Consider the following 20,835-nt stretch of genomic DNA (forward strand, 5'->3'; position numbering starts at 1 on the left):
GTCTTAAAACCCTGGAGCTTGAAAGAGATTTGACTGGAGATCATAAATTTGGGATTCATCAGCATAGAGATAAGTGAAAGCCCTGTGAGTAGATAAGTCTTCCAGGGAGAGCAATGCGTGTGAAAAGACCTAAGACAGAACCTAAGATGCAGGATGAAGAAAAAATAATCATGTTTCCCAAGAAGGATCTAGAGAAGAAAAGGAAAATCTGGAGATTGTTAGGGAGAGTCAAGTAGAGGAAAAAAAGTATTTCCATAAGCAGAGTGGTCTTCAATACCAAAGGCTCAGGGTGATCCAGATGAGGATGAATGTGCCATTTGACTTAAATACAGGGGATTACTGAAGATCATGGGAAGAATAGTTGAGTGGAGGGGTGAGATTAAGCAGAAGATGAAGTGGAGGCATCTTGTCTCCTGAGTGGAGACAACTCGTTCTAAGTTTGGTTAAGACAGAGAGGAGAGAATAGTACGACAGCAGCTGGGGGAAAGGTGGGCCTTTAAAATGAACGCATCTAAAATATTGATGCCAAAAAAAGCCAATAGTGAGGGAGATTCAGGAGAGAGGAAGAAATCGAGCAATACCAGAAGTGAGGGGTGGAAGCCAGAGTGGAAGAACCGCCAGGCTTAGATAGGAAGGACGCCTCTTCCACTGCAAACTAAGGGAAAGGAAATGGGGAAGCTGGCCGATTCCAAAGGTTTGGTGAAGGGCTGCCGATGGAATTTCGGTTTTATTGTTTCTACTTATCTCCGTAAAGTAGGTCTGACTTAAGGGAGTTGGCGCTACGTCGAGGTTTGAGGAAAGTGCAGATTTGAAAAGCCGTTTGGAAAACCAAGGTGTGTGTGTGTGTGGGGGGGTGACTTCCCGCGGGGAGGCGGCCGAAGCTGGTCCATGTTAGTGACTCGCGGGGAGACACTGAGTGGAGCCCGAAGGCGCACGCTGTGGCACGTTGCCATGGCAACCGAACCGCTGGACAAGGTCCACTGACATTGTAACTGACCGGAGCCTGTTGGGATACACAATTTGGGATAGCAGGTATGGTGCCAACCCGAAGCGTCCAAAACGAGACCGCAGACAACGTACCATCACAGCCGCCTCAGACTACGAAACTACACGTGACGTTACTGCTACTCTGCCCCACCAGAGTGAAAACGTCATCACCTCGCGACGCCGTCGCGGAAATAGAACGCCCTCCCGGAAGTGAGTTCTAGATCCGGCAGTGAAAGTGGCAGCTGGTGGCCCCTAAGAGCAGATCTGAGGTGGTCGCACCTGAGCTATTTCTCTGCGTTTCCTCTTGATCCTTCCTGAGTCTTCTAGGTAGTGAGGAAACGTCTCCACCGTCATGGGAGGCGGAGACCTGGTAAGTGAAGGAGGCCTCAGCTGGGGAGGACTCCGGCTGGAATCGGTCTACGGCTGGGGAAGGAAATTGGTGGGGATGGGAGTGGGTAACGTTGGCAGCGCAGCCTTGCTTTCAGGGGAGGGGACGGATCCCTAAAGCCACGGAGGGACTGAGCCGAGACTTGGGAAGGTGTGGCAGGTGTGTCGCCAATGGTGGCAGGTGTTGTTTGTGTGTTTGTTGGCGGGGGCCCTCCCGGCTGGAAATTCTAGGAAGACCCGGGCGGCGGGGATTGGAATCAAGGTAGGAAAGGAGACATATCAGAGACGGGTCACGCAAGCATTATTTTTTACGTCTTGTGTTGGGACACATAGCACTTCTTCAGTTAGGAGTTCAGAGGGATGTCCTGGGTTATAGTTGGCATGATTTGTGCCTCCGTCTTCTGTCCCCTGGGATCCATTTTAAGCCCGAAGTCCCTCTTCTTGTCCACCTTTTCCGTTTCTCCTTCAATGTTATATTCTGATCTGTAATATCAGAGCGTTCTTCTGAATTTATAGCACTTAATATAAATTAAGTGGCAATTTCTCTTAAACAGTATGTTTCATTTGTAGGGGCCCCAAATAGGGCAATGACCCACAAGAGGATGGTACAAGATCAGAAATTGCTAACTTCTTGAGAGTGCAGTTAATTGAATCAGCAAATAGATCAATTTAGTCACCTGCCCAGTAGCTGTATATATTTTAAATAATTTATTTATTGATTTTAGAGAAGGGGGGTGGGTGGGAATGAGAAGCATTCTGTGCATTTCTTTGGCAAGCCCAGGGATTTGAACCACTGTGCCACCACAGGCTAGGTTCCAGTGGCTGTATTAAAATTTGTCAGATGTTAGCCCTGGCCGGTTGGCTCAGTGGTAGAGCGTCGGCCTGGCGTGCAGGAGTCCCGGGTTCGATTCCCGGCCAGGGCACACAGGAGAAGCGCTCATCTGCTTCTCCACCCTTCCCCTTCTCCTTCCTCTCTGTCTCTCTCTTCCCCTCCCGCAGCCAAGGCTCCATTGGAGCAAAATTGGCCTGGGCGCTAGAATGGCTCTGGTTCCAACAGAGCAATGCCCCAGATGGGCAGAGCATTGCCCCCTGGTGGGCATGCCGGGGTGGATCTCGGTCGGGCGCATGCGGGAGTCTGTCTGACTGCCTCCCCGTTTCCAACTTCAGAAAAATACAAAAAAAAAAAAAAAAAAAAAAAAGGAAGGACAAGAAGACAGAGAGAAAAGGAGGAAAGGGGAGGACCTCACTGACTGAACACCTTCCACATGCCAGGTACCTTTCTCATTTAAACTTCTTCACTGGGCCCTGGCCGGATGGCTCAGTGGTAGAGCGTCGGCCTGGCGTGCAGAAGTCCCGGGTTCGATTCCCGGCCAGGGCACACAGGAGAAGCGCCCATCTGCTTCTCCACCCCTCCCCCTCTCCTTCCTCTCTGTCTCTCTCTTCCCCTCCCGCAGCCAAGGCTCCACTGGATCAAAGTTTGCCCGGGCGCTGAGGATGGCTCTGTGGCCTCTGCCTCAGGCGCTAGAATGCTCTGATTGCGGCAGAGCTACGCCCCAAGATGGGCAGGGCATCGCCCCTTGGTGGGCATGCCGGGTGGATCCCGGTCAGGCGCATGCGGGAGTCTGTCTGACTGCCTCCCCCGTTTCCAACTTCAGAAAAATACAAAATAAAAATAGATAAATAAAAAAAGCTTCTTCACTGGTCTGCTGGTATTCAATCCTTTTCCTCTCCAGTCCATTCTTTTTTATTTTATTTTATTTTATTTTATTTTATTTTATTTTATTTTATTTTTTTCTGTATTTTTCTGAAGCCGGAAACGGGGAGAGACAGTCAGACAGACTCCTTCAGGCGCCCGACCGGGATCCACCCGGCACGCCCACCAGGGGGCGACGCTCTGCCCACCAGGGGGCGACGCTCTGCCCCTCCGGGGCGTCGCTCTGTTGCGACCAGAGCCACTCTAGCGCCTGGGGCAGAGGCCAAGGAGCCATCCCCAGCGCCCGGGCCATCTTTGCTCCAGTGGAGCCTCGGCTGCGGGAGGGGAAGAGAGAGACAGAGAGGAAGGAGAGGGGGAGGGGTGGAGAAGCAGATGGGCGCTTCTCCTGTGTGCCCTGGCCGGGAATCGAACCCGGGACTTCTGCACGCCAGGCCGACGCTCTACCACTGAGCCAACCAGCCAGGGCTCCAGTCCATTCTTCACATGATTGCTAGTCTTGCCTCTCACTTGCATATGACTGTTTAGTGTTTCCTACTGTCAACGGAGTAAGTCCAGCCCCTTAACATGGTTTGTAAGGCACCTACGGTAATCTGTTTCTTTCTTAGTTGGCTTCATCTTGAGCCCCTTCCCCATCAGCTTATACTCCATTTCCAGCCACAGTGAATTATTTGTGCTGTGTTCTTTCTTATCCCTGGGCCTTCACCTGTGTGTGCCATTTCTTCTGTTTGGAAATCTTACTCCTTCCTCTCCTCTTTCTACATGACTGAGCTAATTTATAATTGTTCTTAGATGTCACTTTCTCCAGGAAATCTTCCCTGATTGGGAAGCTGAACCGGAGAAGTGGCTCTAGGGGAGGATGGAGAGAAGAAGCATTCCTTGAAGGTGAAGGGGAGATCAGAACCAAGCGGAGATTCCTGGGGAGGAAGGTTGAAGGAGATACTAAGTGGGGTTGTAAACCATACAGGTGTAAAGCAGATTAAATGAACTGAAGGAAAAGAAGGTTGCATTCATAAGAGTGAATGCTGCTTTTCAGACTCTGTACCTTTCCATCTCCCTGCTCCGTTCCTCATGTATTGTCATCACCAACCCTCACTTCAGACATGGCCAATGGAAATCAGCCTCATATGCATTTCAGGTTAAAAGTACACTGCTCACAAAAATTAGGGTATCAGGGAATGTGCAATGTGCTATATTGCATTTTCACCAATGAAATAAAAGTTAGTTTTGCATTTTGCATATTTAACAACTTTCTTTGACGTGTTTGCTTTTCTGATGTCCTTTTTTTTTTACAGAGATAGTCGGAGAGAGGGATAGATAGGGACAGACAGACAGGAACGGAGAGAGATGAGAAGCATCAATCATTAGTTTTTCGTTGCAACACCTTAGTTGTTCATTGATTGCCCTCTCATATGTGCCTTGACTGTGGGGCTACAGCAGACCGAGTAGCCCCTTGCTTGAGCTAGCGACCTTGGGTCCAAGCTGGTGAGCTTTGCTCAAACAAGATGAGCCCGCGCTCAAGCTGGTGATCTCAGGGTCTCGAACCTGGGTCCTCCACATCCCAGTCTGATGCTCTATCCACTGTACCACCGCCTGGTCAGGCTGATGTTCTTGTGTAATAAAATCAAATGCCTGACCTGTAGTGGCACAGTGAATAGGGTGTCAACCTGGGACGCTGAGGTCGCCAGTTCGAAACCCTAGGCTTACCTGGTCAAGGAACATATGGGAGTTGCTGCTTCCTGCTCCTCCCCCTTCTCTCTCTCTCTCTCTGCCCCTCCCTCTAAAATGAATAAAAATAAAATCTTAAAAAAAGGAAAAAGCCTGACCTGTAGTGGCGCAGTAGGATAAAGCGTCGACCTGGAATATTGAGGTTGCCAGTTCGAAACCTTGGGCTTGCCTGGTCAAGGCACATATGGGAGTTGATGCTTCCTGCTCCTCCCCCTTCTCTCTCTCTCTCCCCTCTCTCTAAAAATCAATAAATTAAAAAAAGGAAAAAAATTAAATGCTTTCTTTTTTTTATTGCTTCATATTTATTTTGAAATATCCCCTAATATTTGTGAGCAGTATGTTTGAAGGGAATTCAGGAAGGGCCTTTTATATCCTGAAACTTTATGCACTTGAACAACAACCCTTTGGCATGTGAGAGATGATTGGGTGCCAGCCCTGTCATTGTTAAAGACAATGAAAGCCTTGCCCCTACCTATGCCTGCCTTGGCATGATCAAGGTGTAGAGACGTGGGTGAGGGCCAGTTATGCTTAACACCCACACACTCCCTGAATTGTTTTCTCCTTCCTTCTGATTCCCACAGAATCTGAAGAAGAGCTGGCACCCGCAGACCCTCCGCAATGTGGAGAAAGTGTGGAAGGCCGAGCAGAAGCATGAGGCTGAGCGGAAAAAGATTGAGGAGCTTCAGCGGGAGCTGCGGGAGGAGAGGGCCCGGGAGGAGATGCAGCGCTACGCAGAGGACGTTGGCGCTGTCAAGTAAGCCAGGAGCTGGGGGAGCGGTGGGCAGTGTGGGCTGCGGTGTCCTGGTGTGTAGGGTACTGCAGGACTGGCCTGCAGGTGCATCATTCAGTTGTTGCACAGCAGCTGGTTAAGAGCATGGGTTTTGAAATTAGACGGACCCGGGGTTTGAGGCTGGTTTTGCATATACTAGCCTAGCCATGTAACTGGGTGCAAGTTTGGGAGCCTTGGTTACCGCAGTAGACCCAGGAGAGTGCGAGTTTCCGGTTTCTAAGGTTGTTGAAGATCAAATGAGGTAACATGTAAAGGGCTTAGTGTAGGCCAAGGTCATGGTAGATGACTGAGGATGATTGCCACTGCCTGCCTCTCAGTGTGTGGCAAGGCCTCGTGCCTTCTTCTGGTTGTGTATATGTTGCAGGCTCACTTTGGGGGGGCATTGAGGTCCCATGGAAGGACATGAATGGTGTGTCTGTCAGTCAAAGCTGTGTGACTGTGGGCAGTCCCACTCGATTTTACTCTACTGTTTCCTCATGTATGATATAGGATAGGAGCAGCAGATACCCTCCCCATCTTGTAAAAGCAGGTGGGAGTAAAGTGTGTTTTGTTTTTTCAATTTATTTATTGACTGGTTTTAGAGAAAGAGAAAGAGAGATAAAGAGGGGAACATTGGATCTGTTCCTGTATGTGCCCTGACCAGAGATTGAAAACCTGCAAGCTTTGTGTATCAGGATGACGCTCTAACTGCCCTAACCAACTGAGCTCTCTGGCCAGGGCAGTGTGTTTTGAGAAATAAAAAGCATAAACTATGTAGTGCATTCCTAACAGAATTGAAGAAAAGCTACAAATAGACTAAAATTGAGTAACCTACTATCATTGTCATTGTTTATGTTCTTCATTCTTTTTTTTTTTTTTTAATTTTTTTCTTTACAGGGACAGAGAGAGAGAGTCAGAGAGAGGGACAGATAGGGACAGACAGACAGGAACGGAGAGAGATGAGAAGCATCAATCATCAGTTTTTTGTTGCAACACCTTAGTTGTTCATTGATTGCTTTCTCATATGTGCCTTGACTGCGGGCCTTCAGCAGACCGAGTAACCCCTTGCTTGAGCCAGTGACCTCGGGTCATCTAAACTGGTGAGCATTTTTTATTTTGCTCAAGCTGACAACCTCGGGGTCTGGAACCTGGGTCCTTCGCATCCCAGTCCAACGCTCTGTCCACTGCGCCACCGCCTGGTCAGGCATCATTGTTTATGTTCTTATGGGCAAGTCCCCAGGCTGGTGTGTAGCATGTGTCCCCATTGGATATACAGAGCTTTTCCATAATAATTTCATGACAAGAGGATTAGTGACACTCAAGTTTGTGTGTGTGCATGTGAGAGTTTCAATTTGTGGGAATGGCATTATGGAACTTAGGGTAACAATCACACTGTTTCAAAATAATGGATTGGGGAGGAGGCCATTTTGATGTAAGTATAAGATTTGAAATGTTTTAAAATAAATGGAGTTTCAGAATTTTTTAAAAAAGATTTTATTTATTTTACAGAGAGAGTAGAAAGAGAGGGGAGGAACAAAAAGTATCAACTCATAGTTGCTTCACTTTAGTTGTTCATTGCTTCCTTGTTGAATGTGCCTTGACTGGGCAAGCCCAGGGTTTCAAACCAGTAAATGACTTAAGCACTGCAAGTCTTACTGCCAGTATGGCTCCTGTTATGACATCACTTGTGGTGAATTCAGGGATTTTCTTCCCTTGGCTTGAAGCATACTACAGTCAGTCATGGAAAACAGACCTCCTCAAACTACTAAGCTACCTCCCAGCTGTGGAGGCCTGGTTTTAATAGCAGTCCATCTCTTTTATAGTCTCTGTTTTACTCCCACTGGAGAATGGCCAAACCTTTAATTGCTTGACAGACACCACCACTTGTGGTACTCATAGTAACGCCACTGTCTTCCCGCGTTTACCAGGGCACTACACTTGCTCGTACTCCTCCATCTTGACTGTAGTGACTGGGCAGGCTGGTAGAGCCTGCACCCAAGTGGCCCACGACCAATTCTTTCTTTATTTTTTTAATGTTTGTGATTTTAGAGAGAGTGGAAAGGAGAGAGAGAGAGAGTCAGGAACATTGATATGTTCTTGTGTGTGCCCTGACCATGGATGGAACTGGCGACCTCTGTGCTACTGGACAATGCTCTAACGCCGACTGAGCTATCCGGACAGCGCCACAATTCTTCCCTTCCCTTTCCTTTCCTTTCCTTTTTCTTTTCTTTCTTTTTAAAGATTTTATTTATTGATTTTTTTAGAGAGAGGGGGAAGAGAGAGAAAAGGGAGGGGAAGGAGCAGGAAGCATGAACTCATAGTCATTGCTTCTCGTATGTGCCTTGACCAGGCACACCCGGGGTTTCAAACCAATGATCTCAGCATTCCAGGTGGACGACTTATCCACTGCTCCACCACAGGTCAGGCTCAATTCTTAATTATAGACTACAGTATTTCTCAAACCAATCCTCTTTTTTTAAATTAATTTATTTATTTACAGAAACAGATACAAACAGAAAGAGAGGACAGACAGACAGGAAGGGAGAGAGATGAGAAGTATCAATCATTAGTTTTTCGTTGTTCATTGATTGCTTTCTCATATGTGCCTTGACTGTAGGCCTTCAGCAGACCGAGTAACCCTTTGCTTGAGCCAGCGACCTTGGGTCCAAGCTGGTGAGCTTTGCTCAAACTAGATGAGCCCACGCTCAAGCTGGTGACCTTGGGGTCTCGAACCTGGGTCCTCGGCATCCCAGTCCAACGCTCTACCCACTGCACCACCGCCTGGTCAGGCTACTTTTTCTTTTTTTAATTTTTCCATGGGGGGGGGAGGGAGAGAGAGAGAGAAGCATCAACTCATTTTTCTACTTAATTGTTCCATTTAGTTGTGCACTCATTGGTTGCTTCTTATACATGCCCTGACTAAGAATAGAGCCCATGACCTTGGTGCACTGGGACAAAGCTCTATTCACTGAACCACCTGACCAGGGCCTCTCACCACTTTATTTTTCTCAGAACCCCAGGGAACTATTTGTTTGGCATGATATTGTGACATAATTTGGCCCACTCTTTTGTCTTGAGAGCATAATTTTCTTACTAAGTTATCTGTTTGTTGTTCTTTTTTCCATGATCTCTTCAACTATAATATTACTACTGCTTGTGCCAGTATGACAATAAGCACCAAAACAGTCCTGGCCAGTTGGCTCAGCAGTAGAGCATCAACCTGGCGTGTGGAAGTCCCGGGTTCGATTCCTGGTCAGGGCACACAGGAGAAGCGACCATCTGCTTCTCCCCCCTCCTCCCCCTTTTTTCTCACTCTCTCTCTGTCCTGCAGCCTGGCTTGATTGATTTGAGTGGGTTGGCCCTGGGTGCTGAGGATGGCTCTGTGGTGCCTCCACCTCAGGTGCTAAAAATAGCTCGATTGTCAGCGGTCCCAAATGTGCAGAGCTCTGGGCCTGGACAGGGGTTGCTGGGTGGATCCCAGTCGGGTGCATGCAGTAGTCTATCTCTGTATCTCCTCTCCTCTCACTTAAAAAAAAAAAAAAAAGGCACCAAAGCACACAATGAACACAACTGCATATGTGGTCACTGAAATTGTTCTTGGTAATGAGGTGACCCAGAATATGCTTATTGTTTTAGACTATCTTCGAAATGAAAGGATAATATAAAGACTTTGTAGAAGAGACTTGAGAGGCCCTGAGCAAAGATCCATGCCCCAGGTTGAGGAACACTTTCCTCATAAATTACTTTAGGTGGTGAATATGATCTCTCCGCTAAATGGTAAGCTTCATGTCAGCAAGCACCATTTCTTCCCATGTGCCACGTGGAGTCCTGTGCTAAACCCATGCTAGGTGCCTGTAGAATGAGAGAGTCCTGCTCTGACCAGCTGTGCTTATTTATCCATCATCTTCAGGTTTTGTGTGTAGGTTGAAGAAGTCTACATTTTCTTTTTTTTTTCTTGAACTAGGAAAAAAGAAGAAAAATTAGACTGGATGTACCAGGGTCCTGGTGGGATGGTGAACCGTGATGAGTACTTGCTGGGACGCCCCATCGACAAATACGTTTTTGAGAAGATGGAAGAGAAGGAGGCAGGCTGTTCTTCTGAGACAGGACTCCTCCCCGGCTCTATCTTTGCCCCATCGGGAGCCAATTCCCTTCTTGACATGGCCAGCAAGATCCGGGAGGACCCACTGTTCATCATCAGGTACTGATGAGGGGCTAGGAACGGAGTTTTGTTACAGAGATGTTGAGTAGAGGTATTACATAGCCTCTCACTTCACAATTGGTTTCTTCTTAGTTTTTGTCTATTTCATAAAAGGATTTGTCTCCTGTTCTGTTAGTTTCTAAATTAATTGTAGTGAGGTATACATAGCATAATTTACCATCTTAACCATTTAAGTGTTCAGTACTGTTAAGCATGTCCACATTGTTATGCAACCAGTGTCTGGAAGTTTTTCATCTTGTAAAACTGAAACTCTCTACCCAATAAACAACTCTCTATTTCCTCTTCCCCCCATTCCCTGGGCACCACTATGCTATTTTTTGTTTTTATGAGTTTGACTACTGCAGGAACATCATGTAAATGACATCATACAATTTTTTGTCTTTTTGTGACTAGTTTCTTTCACTTCGCATAATGTCTTCAAGGTTTGTTCATGCTGTAGCAGGTATCAGAATTTCCTCCTTATTTAAGGCTGAATAATATTTCACTGTATACATTTCGTTTATCCATTCATCTGTAGATGGACTTATTTCCACCTCTTGGCTATTGTGAATAATGCTGCTGTGAATATTGATGTTATCAATGTGGTGCATATTATTTCATAAACTACTCTTTTTCACCTAATCATGTATACTGAACATATATTGAACATCTTTCTATGCCACGAATTATGCTTCTGTAATACCATTTTTATGTCTTTATTGTATTGGTCCACCATAATTTATTAAGATGCTCTTGTTGGATCCCTAACTTGTTTCAAATTTCATTGTTATGGTATGAACACCTTTGTAGTGACCTTGCTTATTTCCTTAAGTAACAAATTTGTGAGACCAAAAAGTATGTGATAAGTGTTGCCAAATGTTCACCAGAAAGGTTGACCAATTTACTCACTTATGAACAATATATGAGTGTGCAATTTCCTTCTTTTTAAAAAAAACAAAAAAATTTTCCTACTGATTTAAAAGATAGAGAGAGAGAGGGAAAGGGAGAGAAGTATCAACTTGTTCCACCTACTGTGCACTCATTGATTACTTCTTGTCCGTGCCCTGATCAGGGATCAAACTCACAACCTCTTTGTGTTAGGTCAACGATTTATCCTCTGAGCCATCCAGCCAGGTCCAAGAATGCAACTACTTGAAAGAGGAATCCATTCTTTTTATTTCTCAGGCAGTTATTATGCTAAACAGTGGCTGTAGTATTGGAAAGTTGCAACCAGCTGATCCACAGCATCTATTTACTTGACTAGTTGGAAAGCCTTGAGTATGAAGCCTAACAAGAAACACACCTTGGGGCAGTGAACACACAATCCAGTGTACAGATGATGTATTGTAGAGTTGTGCACCTGAAACCTGTATAATTTTGTTAACCAGTGTCACCCCAATAAATTCAATGAAGAGGAAAACAAAAAAAAAGAAACACACTAGACTCTCTTGCACTACAGGGAACCAGTGTGAACTTTCCCACAATGTTCAAACCCTTATGCAAATTTGGGGAGGATTTGTGGCTTCCACACCCTATAGATTTCAACATAGGGCCTGTCTGTATGTGTTTCGAAAAAAGATTGCTACAGTGTGTCCGTAAAGTCATGGTGCACTTTTGACCGGTCACAGGAAAGCAACAAAAGACGATAGAAATGTGAAATCTGCACCAAATAAAAGGAAAACTCTCCCAGTTTCATAGCTATTCAGTGCAGTTTGATGTGGGCTCACACACAGATTTTTTAGGGCTCCTTAGGTAGCTATCCCGTATAGCCTCTATAGACTCGTCACTGACTGATGGCCTACCAGAACGGGGTTTCTCCACCAAACTGCTGGTTTCCTTCAACTGCTTATCCCACTGAGTAATGTTATTCCTATGTGGTGGCGCTTTGTTATAAATGCGCCAATATTCACGGTGCACTTTGGTCACAGATTCGAATTTAGCGAGCCACAGAACACACTGAACTTTCCTCTGTACCGTCCACATCTCGACTGGCATGCCGTGGGCTGCTCCGCTATATACACGGTGTTACATCATCATCTGCGCATGCGCACATGCTGCCACATCATCCTACAGAAACTGGGAGGGTTTTCCTTTTATTTGGTGCAGATTTCACATTTCTATCATCTTTTGTTGCTTTCCTGTGACTGGTCAGGAGTGCACCGTGACTTTACGGACACACTATAGAATTGTGGAGAATAGAATGAGTGACTTAATTTCCTTTCTAAAAGAAACTTATTATTTTTATGAATTTTTTTCTTTCTTTAGGAAGAAGGAAGAAGAGAAAAAAAGAGAGGTATTGAATAATCCTGTGAAAATGAAGAAAATTAAAGAATTGGTAAGTAGTGCATCAAATAAACACCTGGATTATCTTTTAGCTACTTAACACGAGAACTTCTGTCTGTTTACTCTTACATGATAGGAGGGAAAACAGAAGGGCTTTAAAAATGTTTGTCTTTTAGACTTTTTCCTGGTGATTTTATTCAATCCTAATTTATAGAGTTTAATTAAGCTTGATTTCCTCTTTTACACCTTTTGGTTGGGAAAGTACCATGTGATGTCATTTTTCCAGAAAAAGGGGGTATGGGATATGCCTGTGGAAAGCAGGCTCATACATTATGTTCAGGAGATCAGGTGGCAGGCCTCTAGGGCCCGGTCAGCATTTCTGTGATGTATTATGGGATTGTTGTTTGGATCATTTGGTAAGGAAAATTTAAAGATCAATCCTGCAGCCCCCAATTGCTTTCAATTAGTTGGAGTTCTTTTGATAATGGAAATTGCTAGGCAGTGGATCCAGAGACAGTTTAAAAACACAAATTCCTAGCCCTACCCACCAGAGATTCTATTCACTAATCTAGGGGGCTTGTGTGCACAACCAGAGTTAAGACCTTTCCCCTGTTGACAAGGAAGCTCTGATAATGCCCTGCTCCCATCCCCTCTCCCCTGACCCCCCACTGTAGATCCAGAGGCTTGGAGTCAGGTGGTTTGTGCATAACCCAGTCCCCTTCGAACTGGTTATGATCTGGGCATTTTCTAGTTGCAAATGAGCCTGGAAAAAAAGGAGAAGAAGAAAAAGAAGGAGAAGAAAAAGAAGCACAAGAAACATAAGCACAGAAGCTCCAGCAGTGATCGTTGCAGCAGTGAGGATGAGCGCAGCTGGGGGAGGTGAGCATGTGGAGGCGGGCCTCCCTCCTCACGGACTCATTCATGCATTCGTTCCACAGACACTAACTGAACTCCTACTCCATGCCAGAGCTGCCAGATGCTGGGCTTTCGGTGCAGAGCGCATCCTCGCCCGGCTTGCTCTCTAGCACCAGGGGTCCTCGGAGATCTTGGCATGACCCCGAATCCCTATAGGTCTATGGTCAGACATGCTGGATATGACTTTCCTCTCAGTCTGTGATTCCTCCAAGACTGAAGCAAGTTTTATGTAGGCTTTTTATTTTTTAATGCGTTAATGGGCCCATCTGGGTGCATTCTATATGTCTCCTCTGTGGGAGCAGTTGGCACTGTCACTGCTGACTCACGCTTAGTCCCTGGAATAGCAGCACGAGGTGAGAGGAGAATGTGTTCAGGCTTTGGGGCTGCAAAGCTGGGCCCACGCTTTTTCACAGGAAAAACATTTCTGCTGATGGATCTTCCAGCACAGACAGTCCAGATAGAGAGACCCACTCCCAGGTAATAGCTGGGAGGCGGGGAAGGTCGCCAGGGAAGCAGGAAGCACATTTCAGCACAGAGGTTTAAACTGGACCTTTATGCATTTGCCTTCTCACTGAATGTGTGTTTTAATCTCTTAGATCTCAAAAGAAGATGGCAAATTCTTCCTCTGTTTTATCTAGAGTTCCTGGGTATGGCTTACAGGTAAGGACATGGGCTTCTCTAAGGGAGTGGGACTGTCCAGTTGTCAATTTGACAGCCTTTTCAGATATATCATTTTTAGCAGCCAGTCAGACATCATGTGGGCAGCAGGGAGTTTGGGCAACCAAGAGGGGGCTCCTGGGCAACGGGCCCATGCCTTATTCCTGCGCTGAGGGCTCTCTGAGCAGAGAGGCTAAACCCCCAGTGGAGCATTTAGGCACCTGTCTCTCCCTCTGCAAATAATTTACATGCAATGCAGGCATTTTACACGTACAGGTTGATGACTTTTGACAAATGCACACCCCTCTGCATTCCTTCTTGGCCTTCAGTTTGTTTAACCTTAGGTCTTGTCCTCCATGCTCTCTTGTTCTGCCTTAGGCTGCAGTGACGAGCCAAGCCAATTTTAGTGGTTGGGTGGATATATTATTTTATTATTATTATTATTTTATTTTTTATTTTACAGAGACAGAGAGAGAGTCAGAGAGAGGGACAGACAGACAGGAACAGAGAGAGATGAGAAGCATCAATCATTAGTTTTTCGTTGCAACACTTTAGTTGTTCATTGCTTGCTTTCTCATATGTGACTTGACTGTGGGCCTTCAGCAGACTGAGTAACCCCTTGCTCAAGCCAGTGACCTTGGGTCCAAGCTGGTGAGCTTTGCTCAAACCAGATGAGCCCGCGCTCAAGCTGGCAATCTCGGGGTCTCGAGCCTGGGTCTTCTGCATCCCAGTCCGACGCTCTATCCACTGCGCCACCACCTGGTCAGGCGGATATATTATTTTAAAGAATCTGAAGTTTAACTTTCCTAAGTTTGTATGGTTCTTTGTGAGGGCATGGGTTTACCCAGTTGTCTCTTTATAGAACCTCAGTGTTCATTCATTTTATTGTTTCACTGCGTTTTCTCCTGAGCGGCTGGATTTTCCTATGAATAGCCTTTCTTCCTTTCCATGATGATATAGATCAGGGACTCCGACCATAGCCAGGGTCCTTTGATGGCCGAGCCAAAGGGAGTGCATGGGTGGAAGCATCACTCCAGGTCCAGAAGCTCCTCCCCCTCACCTCCCAGACATGCCAGCAAGAAGAGCACTAGAGAAGTGGGGTCCCGGGACAGGAGATCTCGATCCCCGGGCAGAAGGTCACGGTCCCCAAGGCCAAGCAAACCGTGAGTCTGGGAATTTCACTGTGAAATAGCCTGTGCATGCAGGGGCCTGGTCACAGCATGTTGCTTTTGGTGATACCTGTTCATTAATTTTTCGAAATGTCTTTGCTTCATTATTCCCTTTACATCATTTCCCTCTACCTCAATGTAAAGGTCAGGCCCCCAGAACTACATATGGATATAATTGGAATCTCTAGAGTGAGTTTAATATCAACTCTTATGTATCTTTATGTCTTTGTTTTTCTTCTTCTTCTGCCTCTATTTTCTTCAGTTTGGATTATAAGTCTAACCCAGTTAGTTTGTCTTCTGTCGTTTGAGGGACATGATCAGAGCCTTGTATTAAAAAAGCTTTTCTCCTCTCTGCCCTCTGTGTCTGTTACAGGCACAGCTCTAAGGTAAACCGGAGAGAGAGAGGCCGGACTAAGAGCCCATCACCTAAAAAAGAAGTCTACCAAAGGCGGCATGCACCTGGATATACCAGGTGAGTCAAGAGCCCAGCAGATAAGCTTCGACCCTGCACGCCTGAGTCTAGGAGTGGTTCAAACTGGGGCAAGTGAACAATCTATGTCACTGTTTTGCCCAACTAACCTTTTTTATTCTTCTTATCAACTTTTTTTTAAAATTGATTTTTGGATAGAAGGGAGAGAGAAAGAGAGAAAGATGGGGGAGAAGTGGGAAGCATCAACTCCTAGTAATTGCTTCCCGCATATGCCTTAACTGGGCAAGCCCAGGGTTTCAAACTGGCTATCTCAGCATTCCAGGTAAATGCTTTATCCACTGTGCCACCTCAGGTCAGGCTCTTCTTGCCAACTTTTAACAGTCTGCTCTGCCTCCTCACCGGGGGAGGCACATTGAAAGGACAAATTGTCTGTCAACATCTGTAAGCATATTAATTCTCGAGATTTCCATAGAGAAGCTTTTCTTGAGAGAATGTTCCTTTCTTGAGTCATCAGCTGTGAGGTCAACAGGGTGCTTTCCTGAGGGCAGACACCCTAAGACGGCTTTGTGTTTGATGTGGGTATGGAGTGAGTCAGACAGAATACAAGCAGGCAGCCCTGGGGCCTGAGGCTGTGCCCTTGGAATGCTGTCCCTAGGAGTCTTCACTTGCTCTTAGTAGAACTGTGGATGAAATGAGCAACTTTTGTGAACTCCCTTTTATTGCCCCAACAAATTGGCTGCATATTAGAATCATCTGGAAAACTTAAAAAAAAAATTCCCATCACCCGGCTATATCCCAGCCCTGTTACATCATAGTCTCTGGGGGTGGGCCCAGACATCCACATTTTTTTTTTTTGTATTTTTCCGAAGCCAGAAATGAGGAGGCAGTCAGACTCCCACATGTGCCCGACCGGGATCCACCCGGCATGCCCACCAGGGGGCGATATTCTGCCCATCCAGGGCATCTCTCTGTTGAGACCAGAGCCAATCTAGTGCCTGAGGCAGAAGCCACAGAGCCATCCTCAGCGCCCGGGCCAACTTTGCTCCAATGGAGCCTGGGCTGCGGGAGGGGAAGAGAGAGACAGAGAGGAAGGAGAGGGGGAAGGGTGGAGAAGCAGATGGGCACTTCTCCTGTGTGCCCTGGCCGGGAATTGAACTTGGGACTCTTGCATGCCAGGCCGATACTCTACCACTGAGCCAACTGGCCAGGGCCCAGACATCCACATTTTTAAAGCTCGCTAGTGGTTCTGATGTGCAGCTAACATTGAGAACCACTGAGAGTCAACATCTTGTATTCACTACATTCCTAGAAGAAAGGTGGACCCTAAGGTCCTTTTTAACTATTAATTGCCTGATTTTCTAAGTTTCTAGGAAACAAACTTTTTTAAAAGGTTTATATTTGACTGACAACTTTCCAAAATCTGTTAATGTTACATATTTCTGTGCCTTCCCAGATAGATTGTATTACATATAATGTAATCTTTTACGGGTGACCCTGGGTCAGTTGTTCAGCTGTGCTGTAATTCATGCCACTCTTATGGATGGATGCTCATGAGTTTGTATCTTTATATTTTAAGGCTTATGGTCAGTACATGACTGTGCTGAGATCCCGCTTTGATTTTGTCTCTTTTGCTGTCTGCCATCACATGAACTTGTCTTTCTCTGTCAGTCTTTCTTATTGCCCTTAGAGTTTTTGTTGAACTTTATAATTTAAAATGAGTTAGAGGTCTCAAGACCTCTCTCTTCTGGGTGTAAAAACACAGAAACTTGAATGCATGGATTTTGTGATATGTCTTTGTTTTGATTTGGTGTTCCAGGTGGTTGAGGTTGTTTTATTTAACTAAGATGATGCAAATTAATAAAAAAAGAGAAAAATTATGGCTGTAAATCCTTTCGTAGCACGATTTAATCATTATTTTTCAGATTGAGAGACATGGGATAGTTCTGCAAAGACCTGTGAGAATTAAAAAAAATTTTTTTTCTTTTGTGTCTGCCTGATCAGGCAATAATGTTTCCTTTTAAAGGGGGATTTGTACATCACACCCATTTGGAAGCAATGGATTTGGGCGTCTGACATTGTTAAATAGTGATTGAGCTGGTTCATGACCAACATGTTGCTCTAACTTCATTTGCAGTGAGTGATAGAAAGAAGACTCAGCTATTACTTTCTGAGATTAAGTTAAATTCTTTTTTTCCCCCTTAATTTGTTGATTTTAGAGAGAGTGAGAGATAGTAACATCAATTTGTTACTGTGTGTGTCCGGACCAGTGATCAAACTCACAACCTTTGCATATTAGGATGACACTCTAACCAGTTGAGCTGTCTGGCCAGGGCAAATTAAATTCTTTAGGCACATGGCTTCTAACTTAGTCCTGAAGTGGTATATTCATAGACTGTGTTCATGGATTCTAAGCATCTCCGGTGGGTAGATAGATGGTAGATGTCAACAGTCACATGGATAACTTAGTCCTCTGTTCCATAAATTGTTGAGTGAGGGTGTGGCATCTTTCACTAAACATCTTTGAAATCTGGCTGAAACCACTGACCAAGATGTTAGGAAGGAAGGAAACTCATGCTGAGTTTGATGATAGTTTGGGCATATCCATAGAAAGAGCAGTGAGCTGGAGAATGTGGAGTCCTACCTAATTTGTCCTTCCTTTGGTGACTCCATTTTTTTGCCTGTAGAGTAGACCTGAAAGGATGGTTTTTGTGTTCAACAGAAAGCTTTCATCAGAGGAACTCGAGCGAAAACGGCAAGAGATGATGGAAAACGCCAAGTGGCGGGAGGAAGAGAGACTGAACATTCTTAAGAAGCACGCTAAGGATGACGAACGAGAGCAGAGGCTGGAGAAGCTGGGCTCTCGGGACAGGAAGTTTATCCAGTGAGTGCATCTTCTTCCTGCCCAGCTTTCATGGCGATGGTGCCAAGCAGGCAGTTGGGCAGCTGGTTCACTGATTGTGTTCCCAGTGTTTCTGTGTCTGCAGGGAGAACATGGAGCTCAGTCTCCAGATCATCTTTATTACCACTCCCAGCTGCTGGCCAGAGAGTAGGATGTTTTTTATATTAGAGGAAGAGAAGTGAATTGGTATTTTCATTGAATCTCCTTGGCCTTCCTTTTTTCTTTTTTCTTCTTTCTTCTTTTCTAAATGAGAAGAGGGGAGATAGACAGATTCCCTGTGTTCCCTGACAGGAATCCACCTGGCAACCCCCATTTAGGGCCTGCCTATCTGGGGCCATGCTCGCAACAAAGACCAAACTATTTGCCTGAGGCAGAGGCTCCATGGAGCCTTCCTCAGTGTGCCAGACGATGTGCTCAATTGAGCCATGGCTGTGGGAGGGGAAGAAAGGAGAGGAGGGGGGAGGGTTGGAGAAGCAGATGGTCTCTTCTGTGTGCCTTGACCAGGAATTGAACCCGGGACTTCCACACACCAGATCGACACTCTACTGCTGAGCCAACTTGCCAGGGCTCCTTGGCCTTCCTTTTAAACAAGAATTCATGGCTCAGGAAGTCTTTTTCTAATGAAGATTTGACTTGTCCAAACAGATAAATGTTCCCTTTGAAACGAGTTTAAAAAATTGAGTTCCAAATGGAGTCACTCGAAAGTAATCTATGTAGACTTAAAAGAACTTGTGTTTTTACAGCTGCCTTGTGTAAAAAAGAAGCAACCTGTTACTTCTAATTTTGCTAGATGACCAGTTGATACATATTTGTCACATTCGTCTGTCTTCTCTCCCTAGCCGCATGAAGCTAGAGAGTGCATCTACCTCCTCCCTAGAGGATCGGGTGAAGCGGAATATCTACTCTCTACAGAGAACCTCAGTAGCTCTGGAGAAGAACTTCATGAAAAGATGAAAACCATCCTTTCACTGGTTTTCCTGAATTTTCCAGGGAAACTGCTGATCCCTTAAAAATTCTCTTTATAAGAGCTCAAGTGACTTCTTCCACAGATGTCAAACACCACTGTTCAAAGTGACTCTCCTCCATTGATTCCTGGAACAGCTACTTTGAGAACTAGTGTGATGTGCTTTATGGGACCCTCAGCAGCTCTTGCAGAGTGGGTTTTGAGTGTTTTTAGTGTGGGGGCACTGGACCATCTAGGTGTCAGCACTCCTGCTCTGGAAGGCTGCTCCCGGTGGTCGTGATTCTGATTATGCCTATCCCACCCCCTCAGCATATATCGGACCATTTAGAAATCTCTCTCTCTAGAGTCTCTGAGGTAGATTGTGTTTACTGGAATAAATGAACATTTACTTGATTTAGTAAATTTGTGACAGAACGATGTCAGATGGGGGCAGGGCCAAAGCAGTGACAGAATCTGGAAGGGGAAAATATTTAAAAATCCCTCCATGAACTGCTGAACCATTGGATTTCTTTCAAACTGTTAAAAGTATAGTGTGTATATATACAAATGGTAATTTTTACATGCTTTTTTAAAAAAGTTACCTTTGTAACCAATATGTTGTTCCAATATGTTGTTTGTAAGTGACTTGACTGTATAGTGAAACCACATTGTATGTTATTGAGTAATATAGTAAAGCAGGTCAGCTTTTTTTCCCTCTCAAATCCAGCTAGTTTAGGAGGGGCTTGGTTTATTGATAGGACCTAGGGTGTCTATCCTTTTATACTGCTTAGTCTTTGATGTGGGAAGTGCAATGATGTAGTCAAATGATTTTATGAGTCAGCACCAAATTGCCAGTATGCTCACTGGCTCTTAAAAGAAAAGAAAATGGAAGCTGTTTATTTCATGGCTTACCTTTTATCATGTAGTGATCTTATTACAATAAGTCTAGATTTCTTGGAGTTGTTTGCTACTATTTTTTAGTCAGTTATTAAAAAAACCCAAAACCATATGGGACCAATTTCCTGTCTTTACTCCTTTCCCTTTTCTGTTCTTTCACCGCAAGCCCTCATTTGACTCAAGAACTCGATCTTGGGCACTCTTGACCCACACATTAGCGGGGCTAGTTCCTTTTCTGGTAATTCCTAATTCTGCTTAAAATGAATTTGGATTTATATTTTTGAGTGCTTGTGATGATGCCAGGCACTGTAATATTTAAAACGCAGTTTTTCCCCAAAGAGAAAGTAACATACACTTGCCATTCATTTACTCACCTCTTCCTGTTCCCCTATGTTAGGGTTAATTATGTATTTTATTATGTTACTTTGTAATAAAGGGTAAATTTACTTTTCTAACTGTTTAAAGAGCGACTATGTTATGAGAACCAAGTTTACGGATTTCTGTACAGAACACTAACCTGTCACTGGGGTCAAATATCTGGAGATCCATGGTCCGAAAGGAATTATGTAACAAAGAGTGGGCAGTTTACTCAAGGATTTCATGAAGTGAGCCAGAGAATAAGACGATTATGACTGCTGTAGGACAGGTGATTAAGGTGCCAGCAGTCTCTTAACTTGACCCGTTGGCGGGAGAAGACTGGGCAGCAGGTGAGTTGGTGGGTGCGTAACTCATTCATAAAACCCAGGGCTCCCGGCCGGCTCCTCTCATTGGCCCTGGGGGAGAGGGGCGTGTCCCGTGGATGGAGCACCGCCCTAGGCCCTGGGGAGTGGGAAGATCCACGCTTGGGTGGGGCGAGGGG

At 45.3% G+C, this 20,835-nt stretch overlaps 1 protein-coding gene across 1 annotated transcript; it reads left to right on the top strand.

Annotated features, from left to right (window-relative positions):
• The first annotated feature begins 1,199 nt into the window (after window positions 1–1,199).
• Window positions 1,200–20,407, top strand: CWC25 (CWC25 spliceosome associated protein homolog). The gene is made up of 10 exons (XM_066263772.1): window positions 1,200–1,357; window positions 5,395–5,567; window positions 9,547–9,783; window positions 12,049–12,118; window positions 12,818–12,945; window positions 13,578–13,641; window positions 14,599–14,801; window positions 15,181–15,279; window positions 17,957–18,118; window positions 18,976–20,407. Exons 1-10 carry the CDS (start codon window positions 1,340–1,342, stop codon window positions 19,088–19,090), a joined length of 1,269 nt encoding a protein of 422 aa, XP_066119869.1. The 5' UTR covers window positions 1,200–1,339; the 3' UTR covers window positions 19,091–20,407.
• Window positions 20,408–20,835: the final 428 nt, after the last annotated feature.

The sequence above is a fragment of the Saccopteryx bilineata genome, chromosome 2 (assembly GCF_036850765.1).
Source record: "Saccopteryx bilineata isolate mSacBil1 chromosome 2, mSacBil1_pri_phased_curated, whole genome shotgun sequence".
NCBI lineage: Eukaryota > Metazoa > Chordata > Mammalia > Chiroptera > Emballonuridae > Saccopteryx > Saccopteryx bilineata.

Bases quoted from the DNA above. Each gene is read 5' to 3' on its own strand.
- CWC25 (XM_066263772.1), top strand. The intron at 9,784-12,048 runs GTACTGATGAGG...TTCTTTCTTTAG, and splicing joins GACCCACTGTTCATCATCAG to GAAGAAGGAAGAAGAGAAAA. The intron at 13,642-14,598 runs GTAAGGACATGG...ATGATGATATAG, and splicing joins TTCCTGGGTATGGCTTACAG to ATCAGGGACTCCGACCATAG.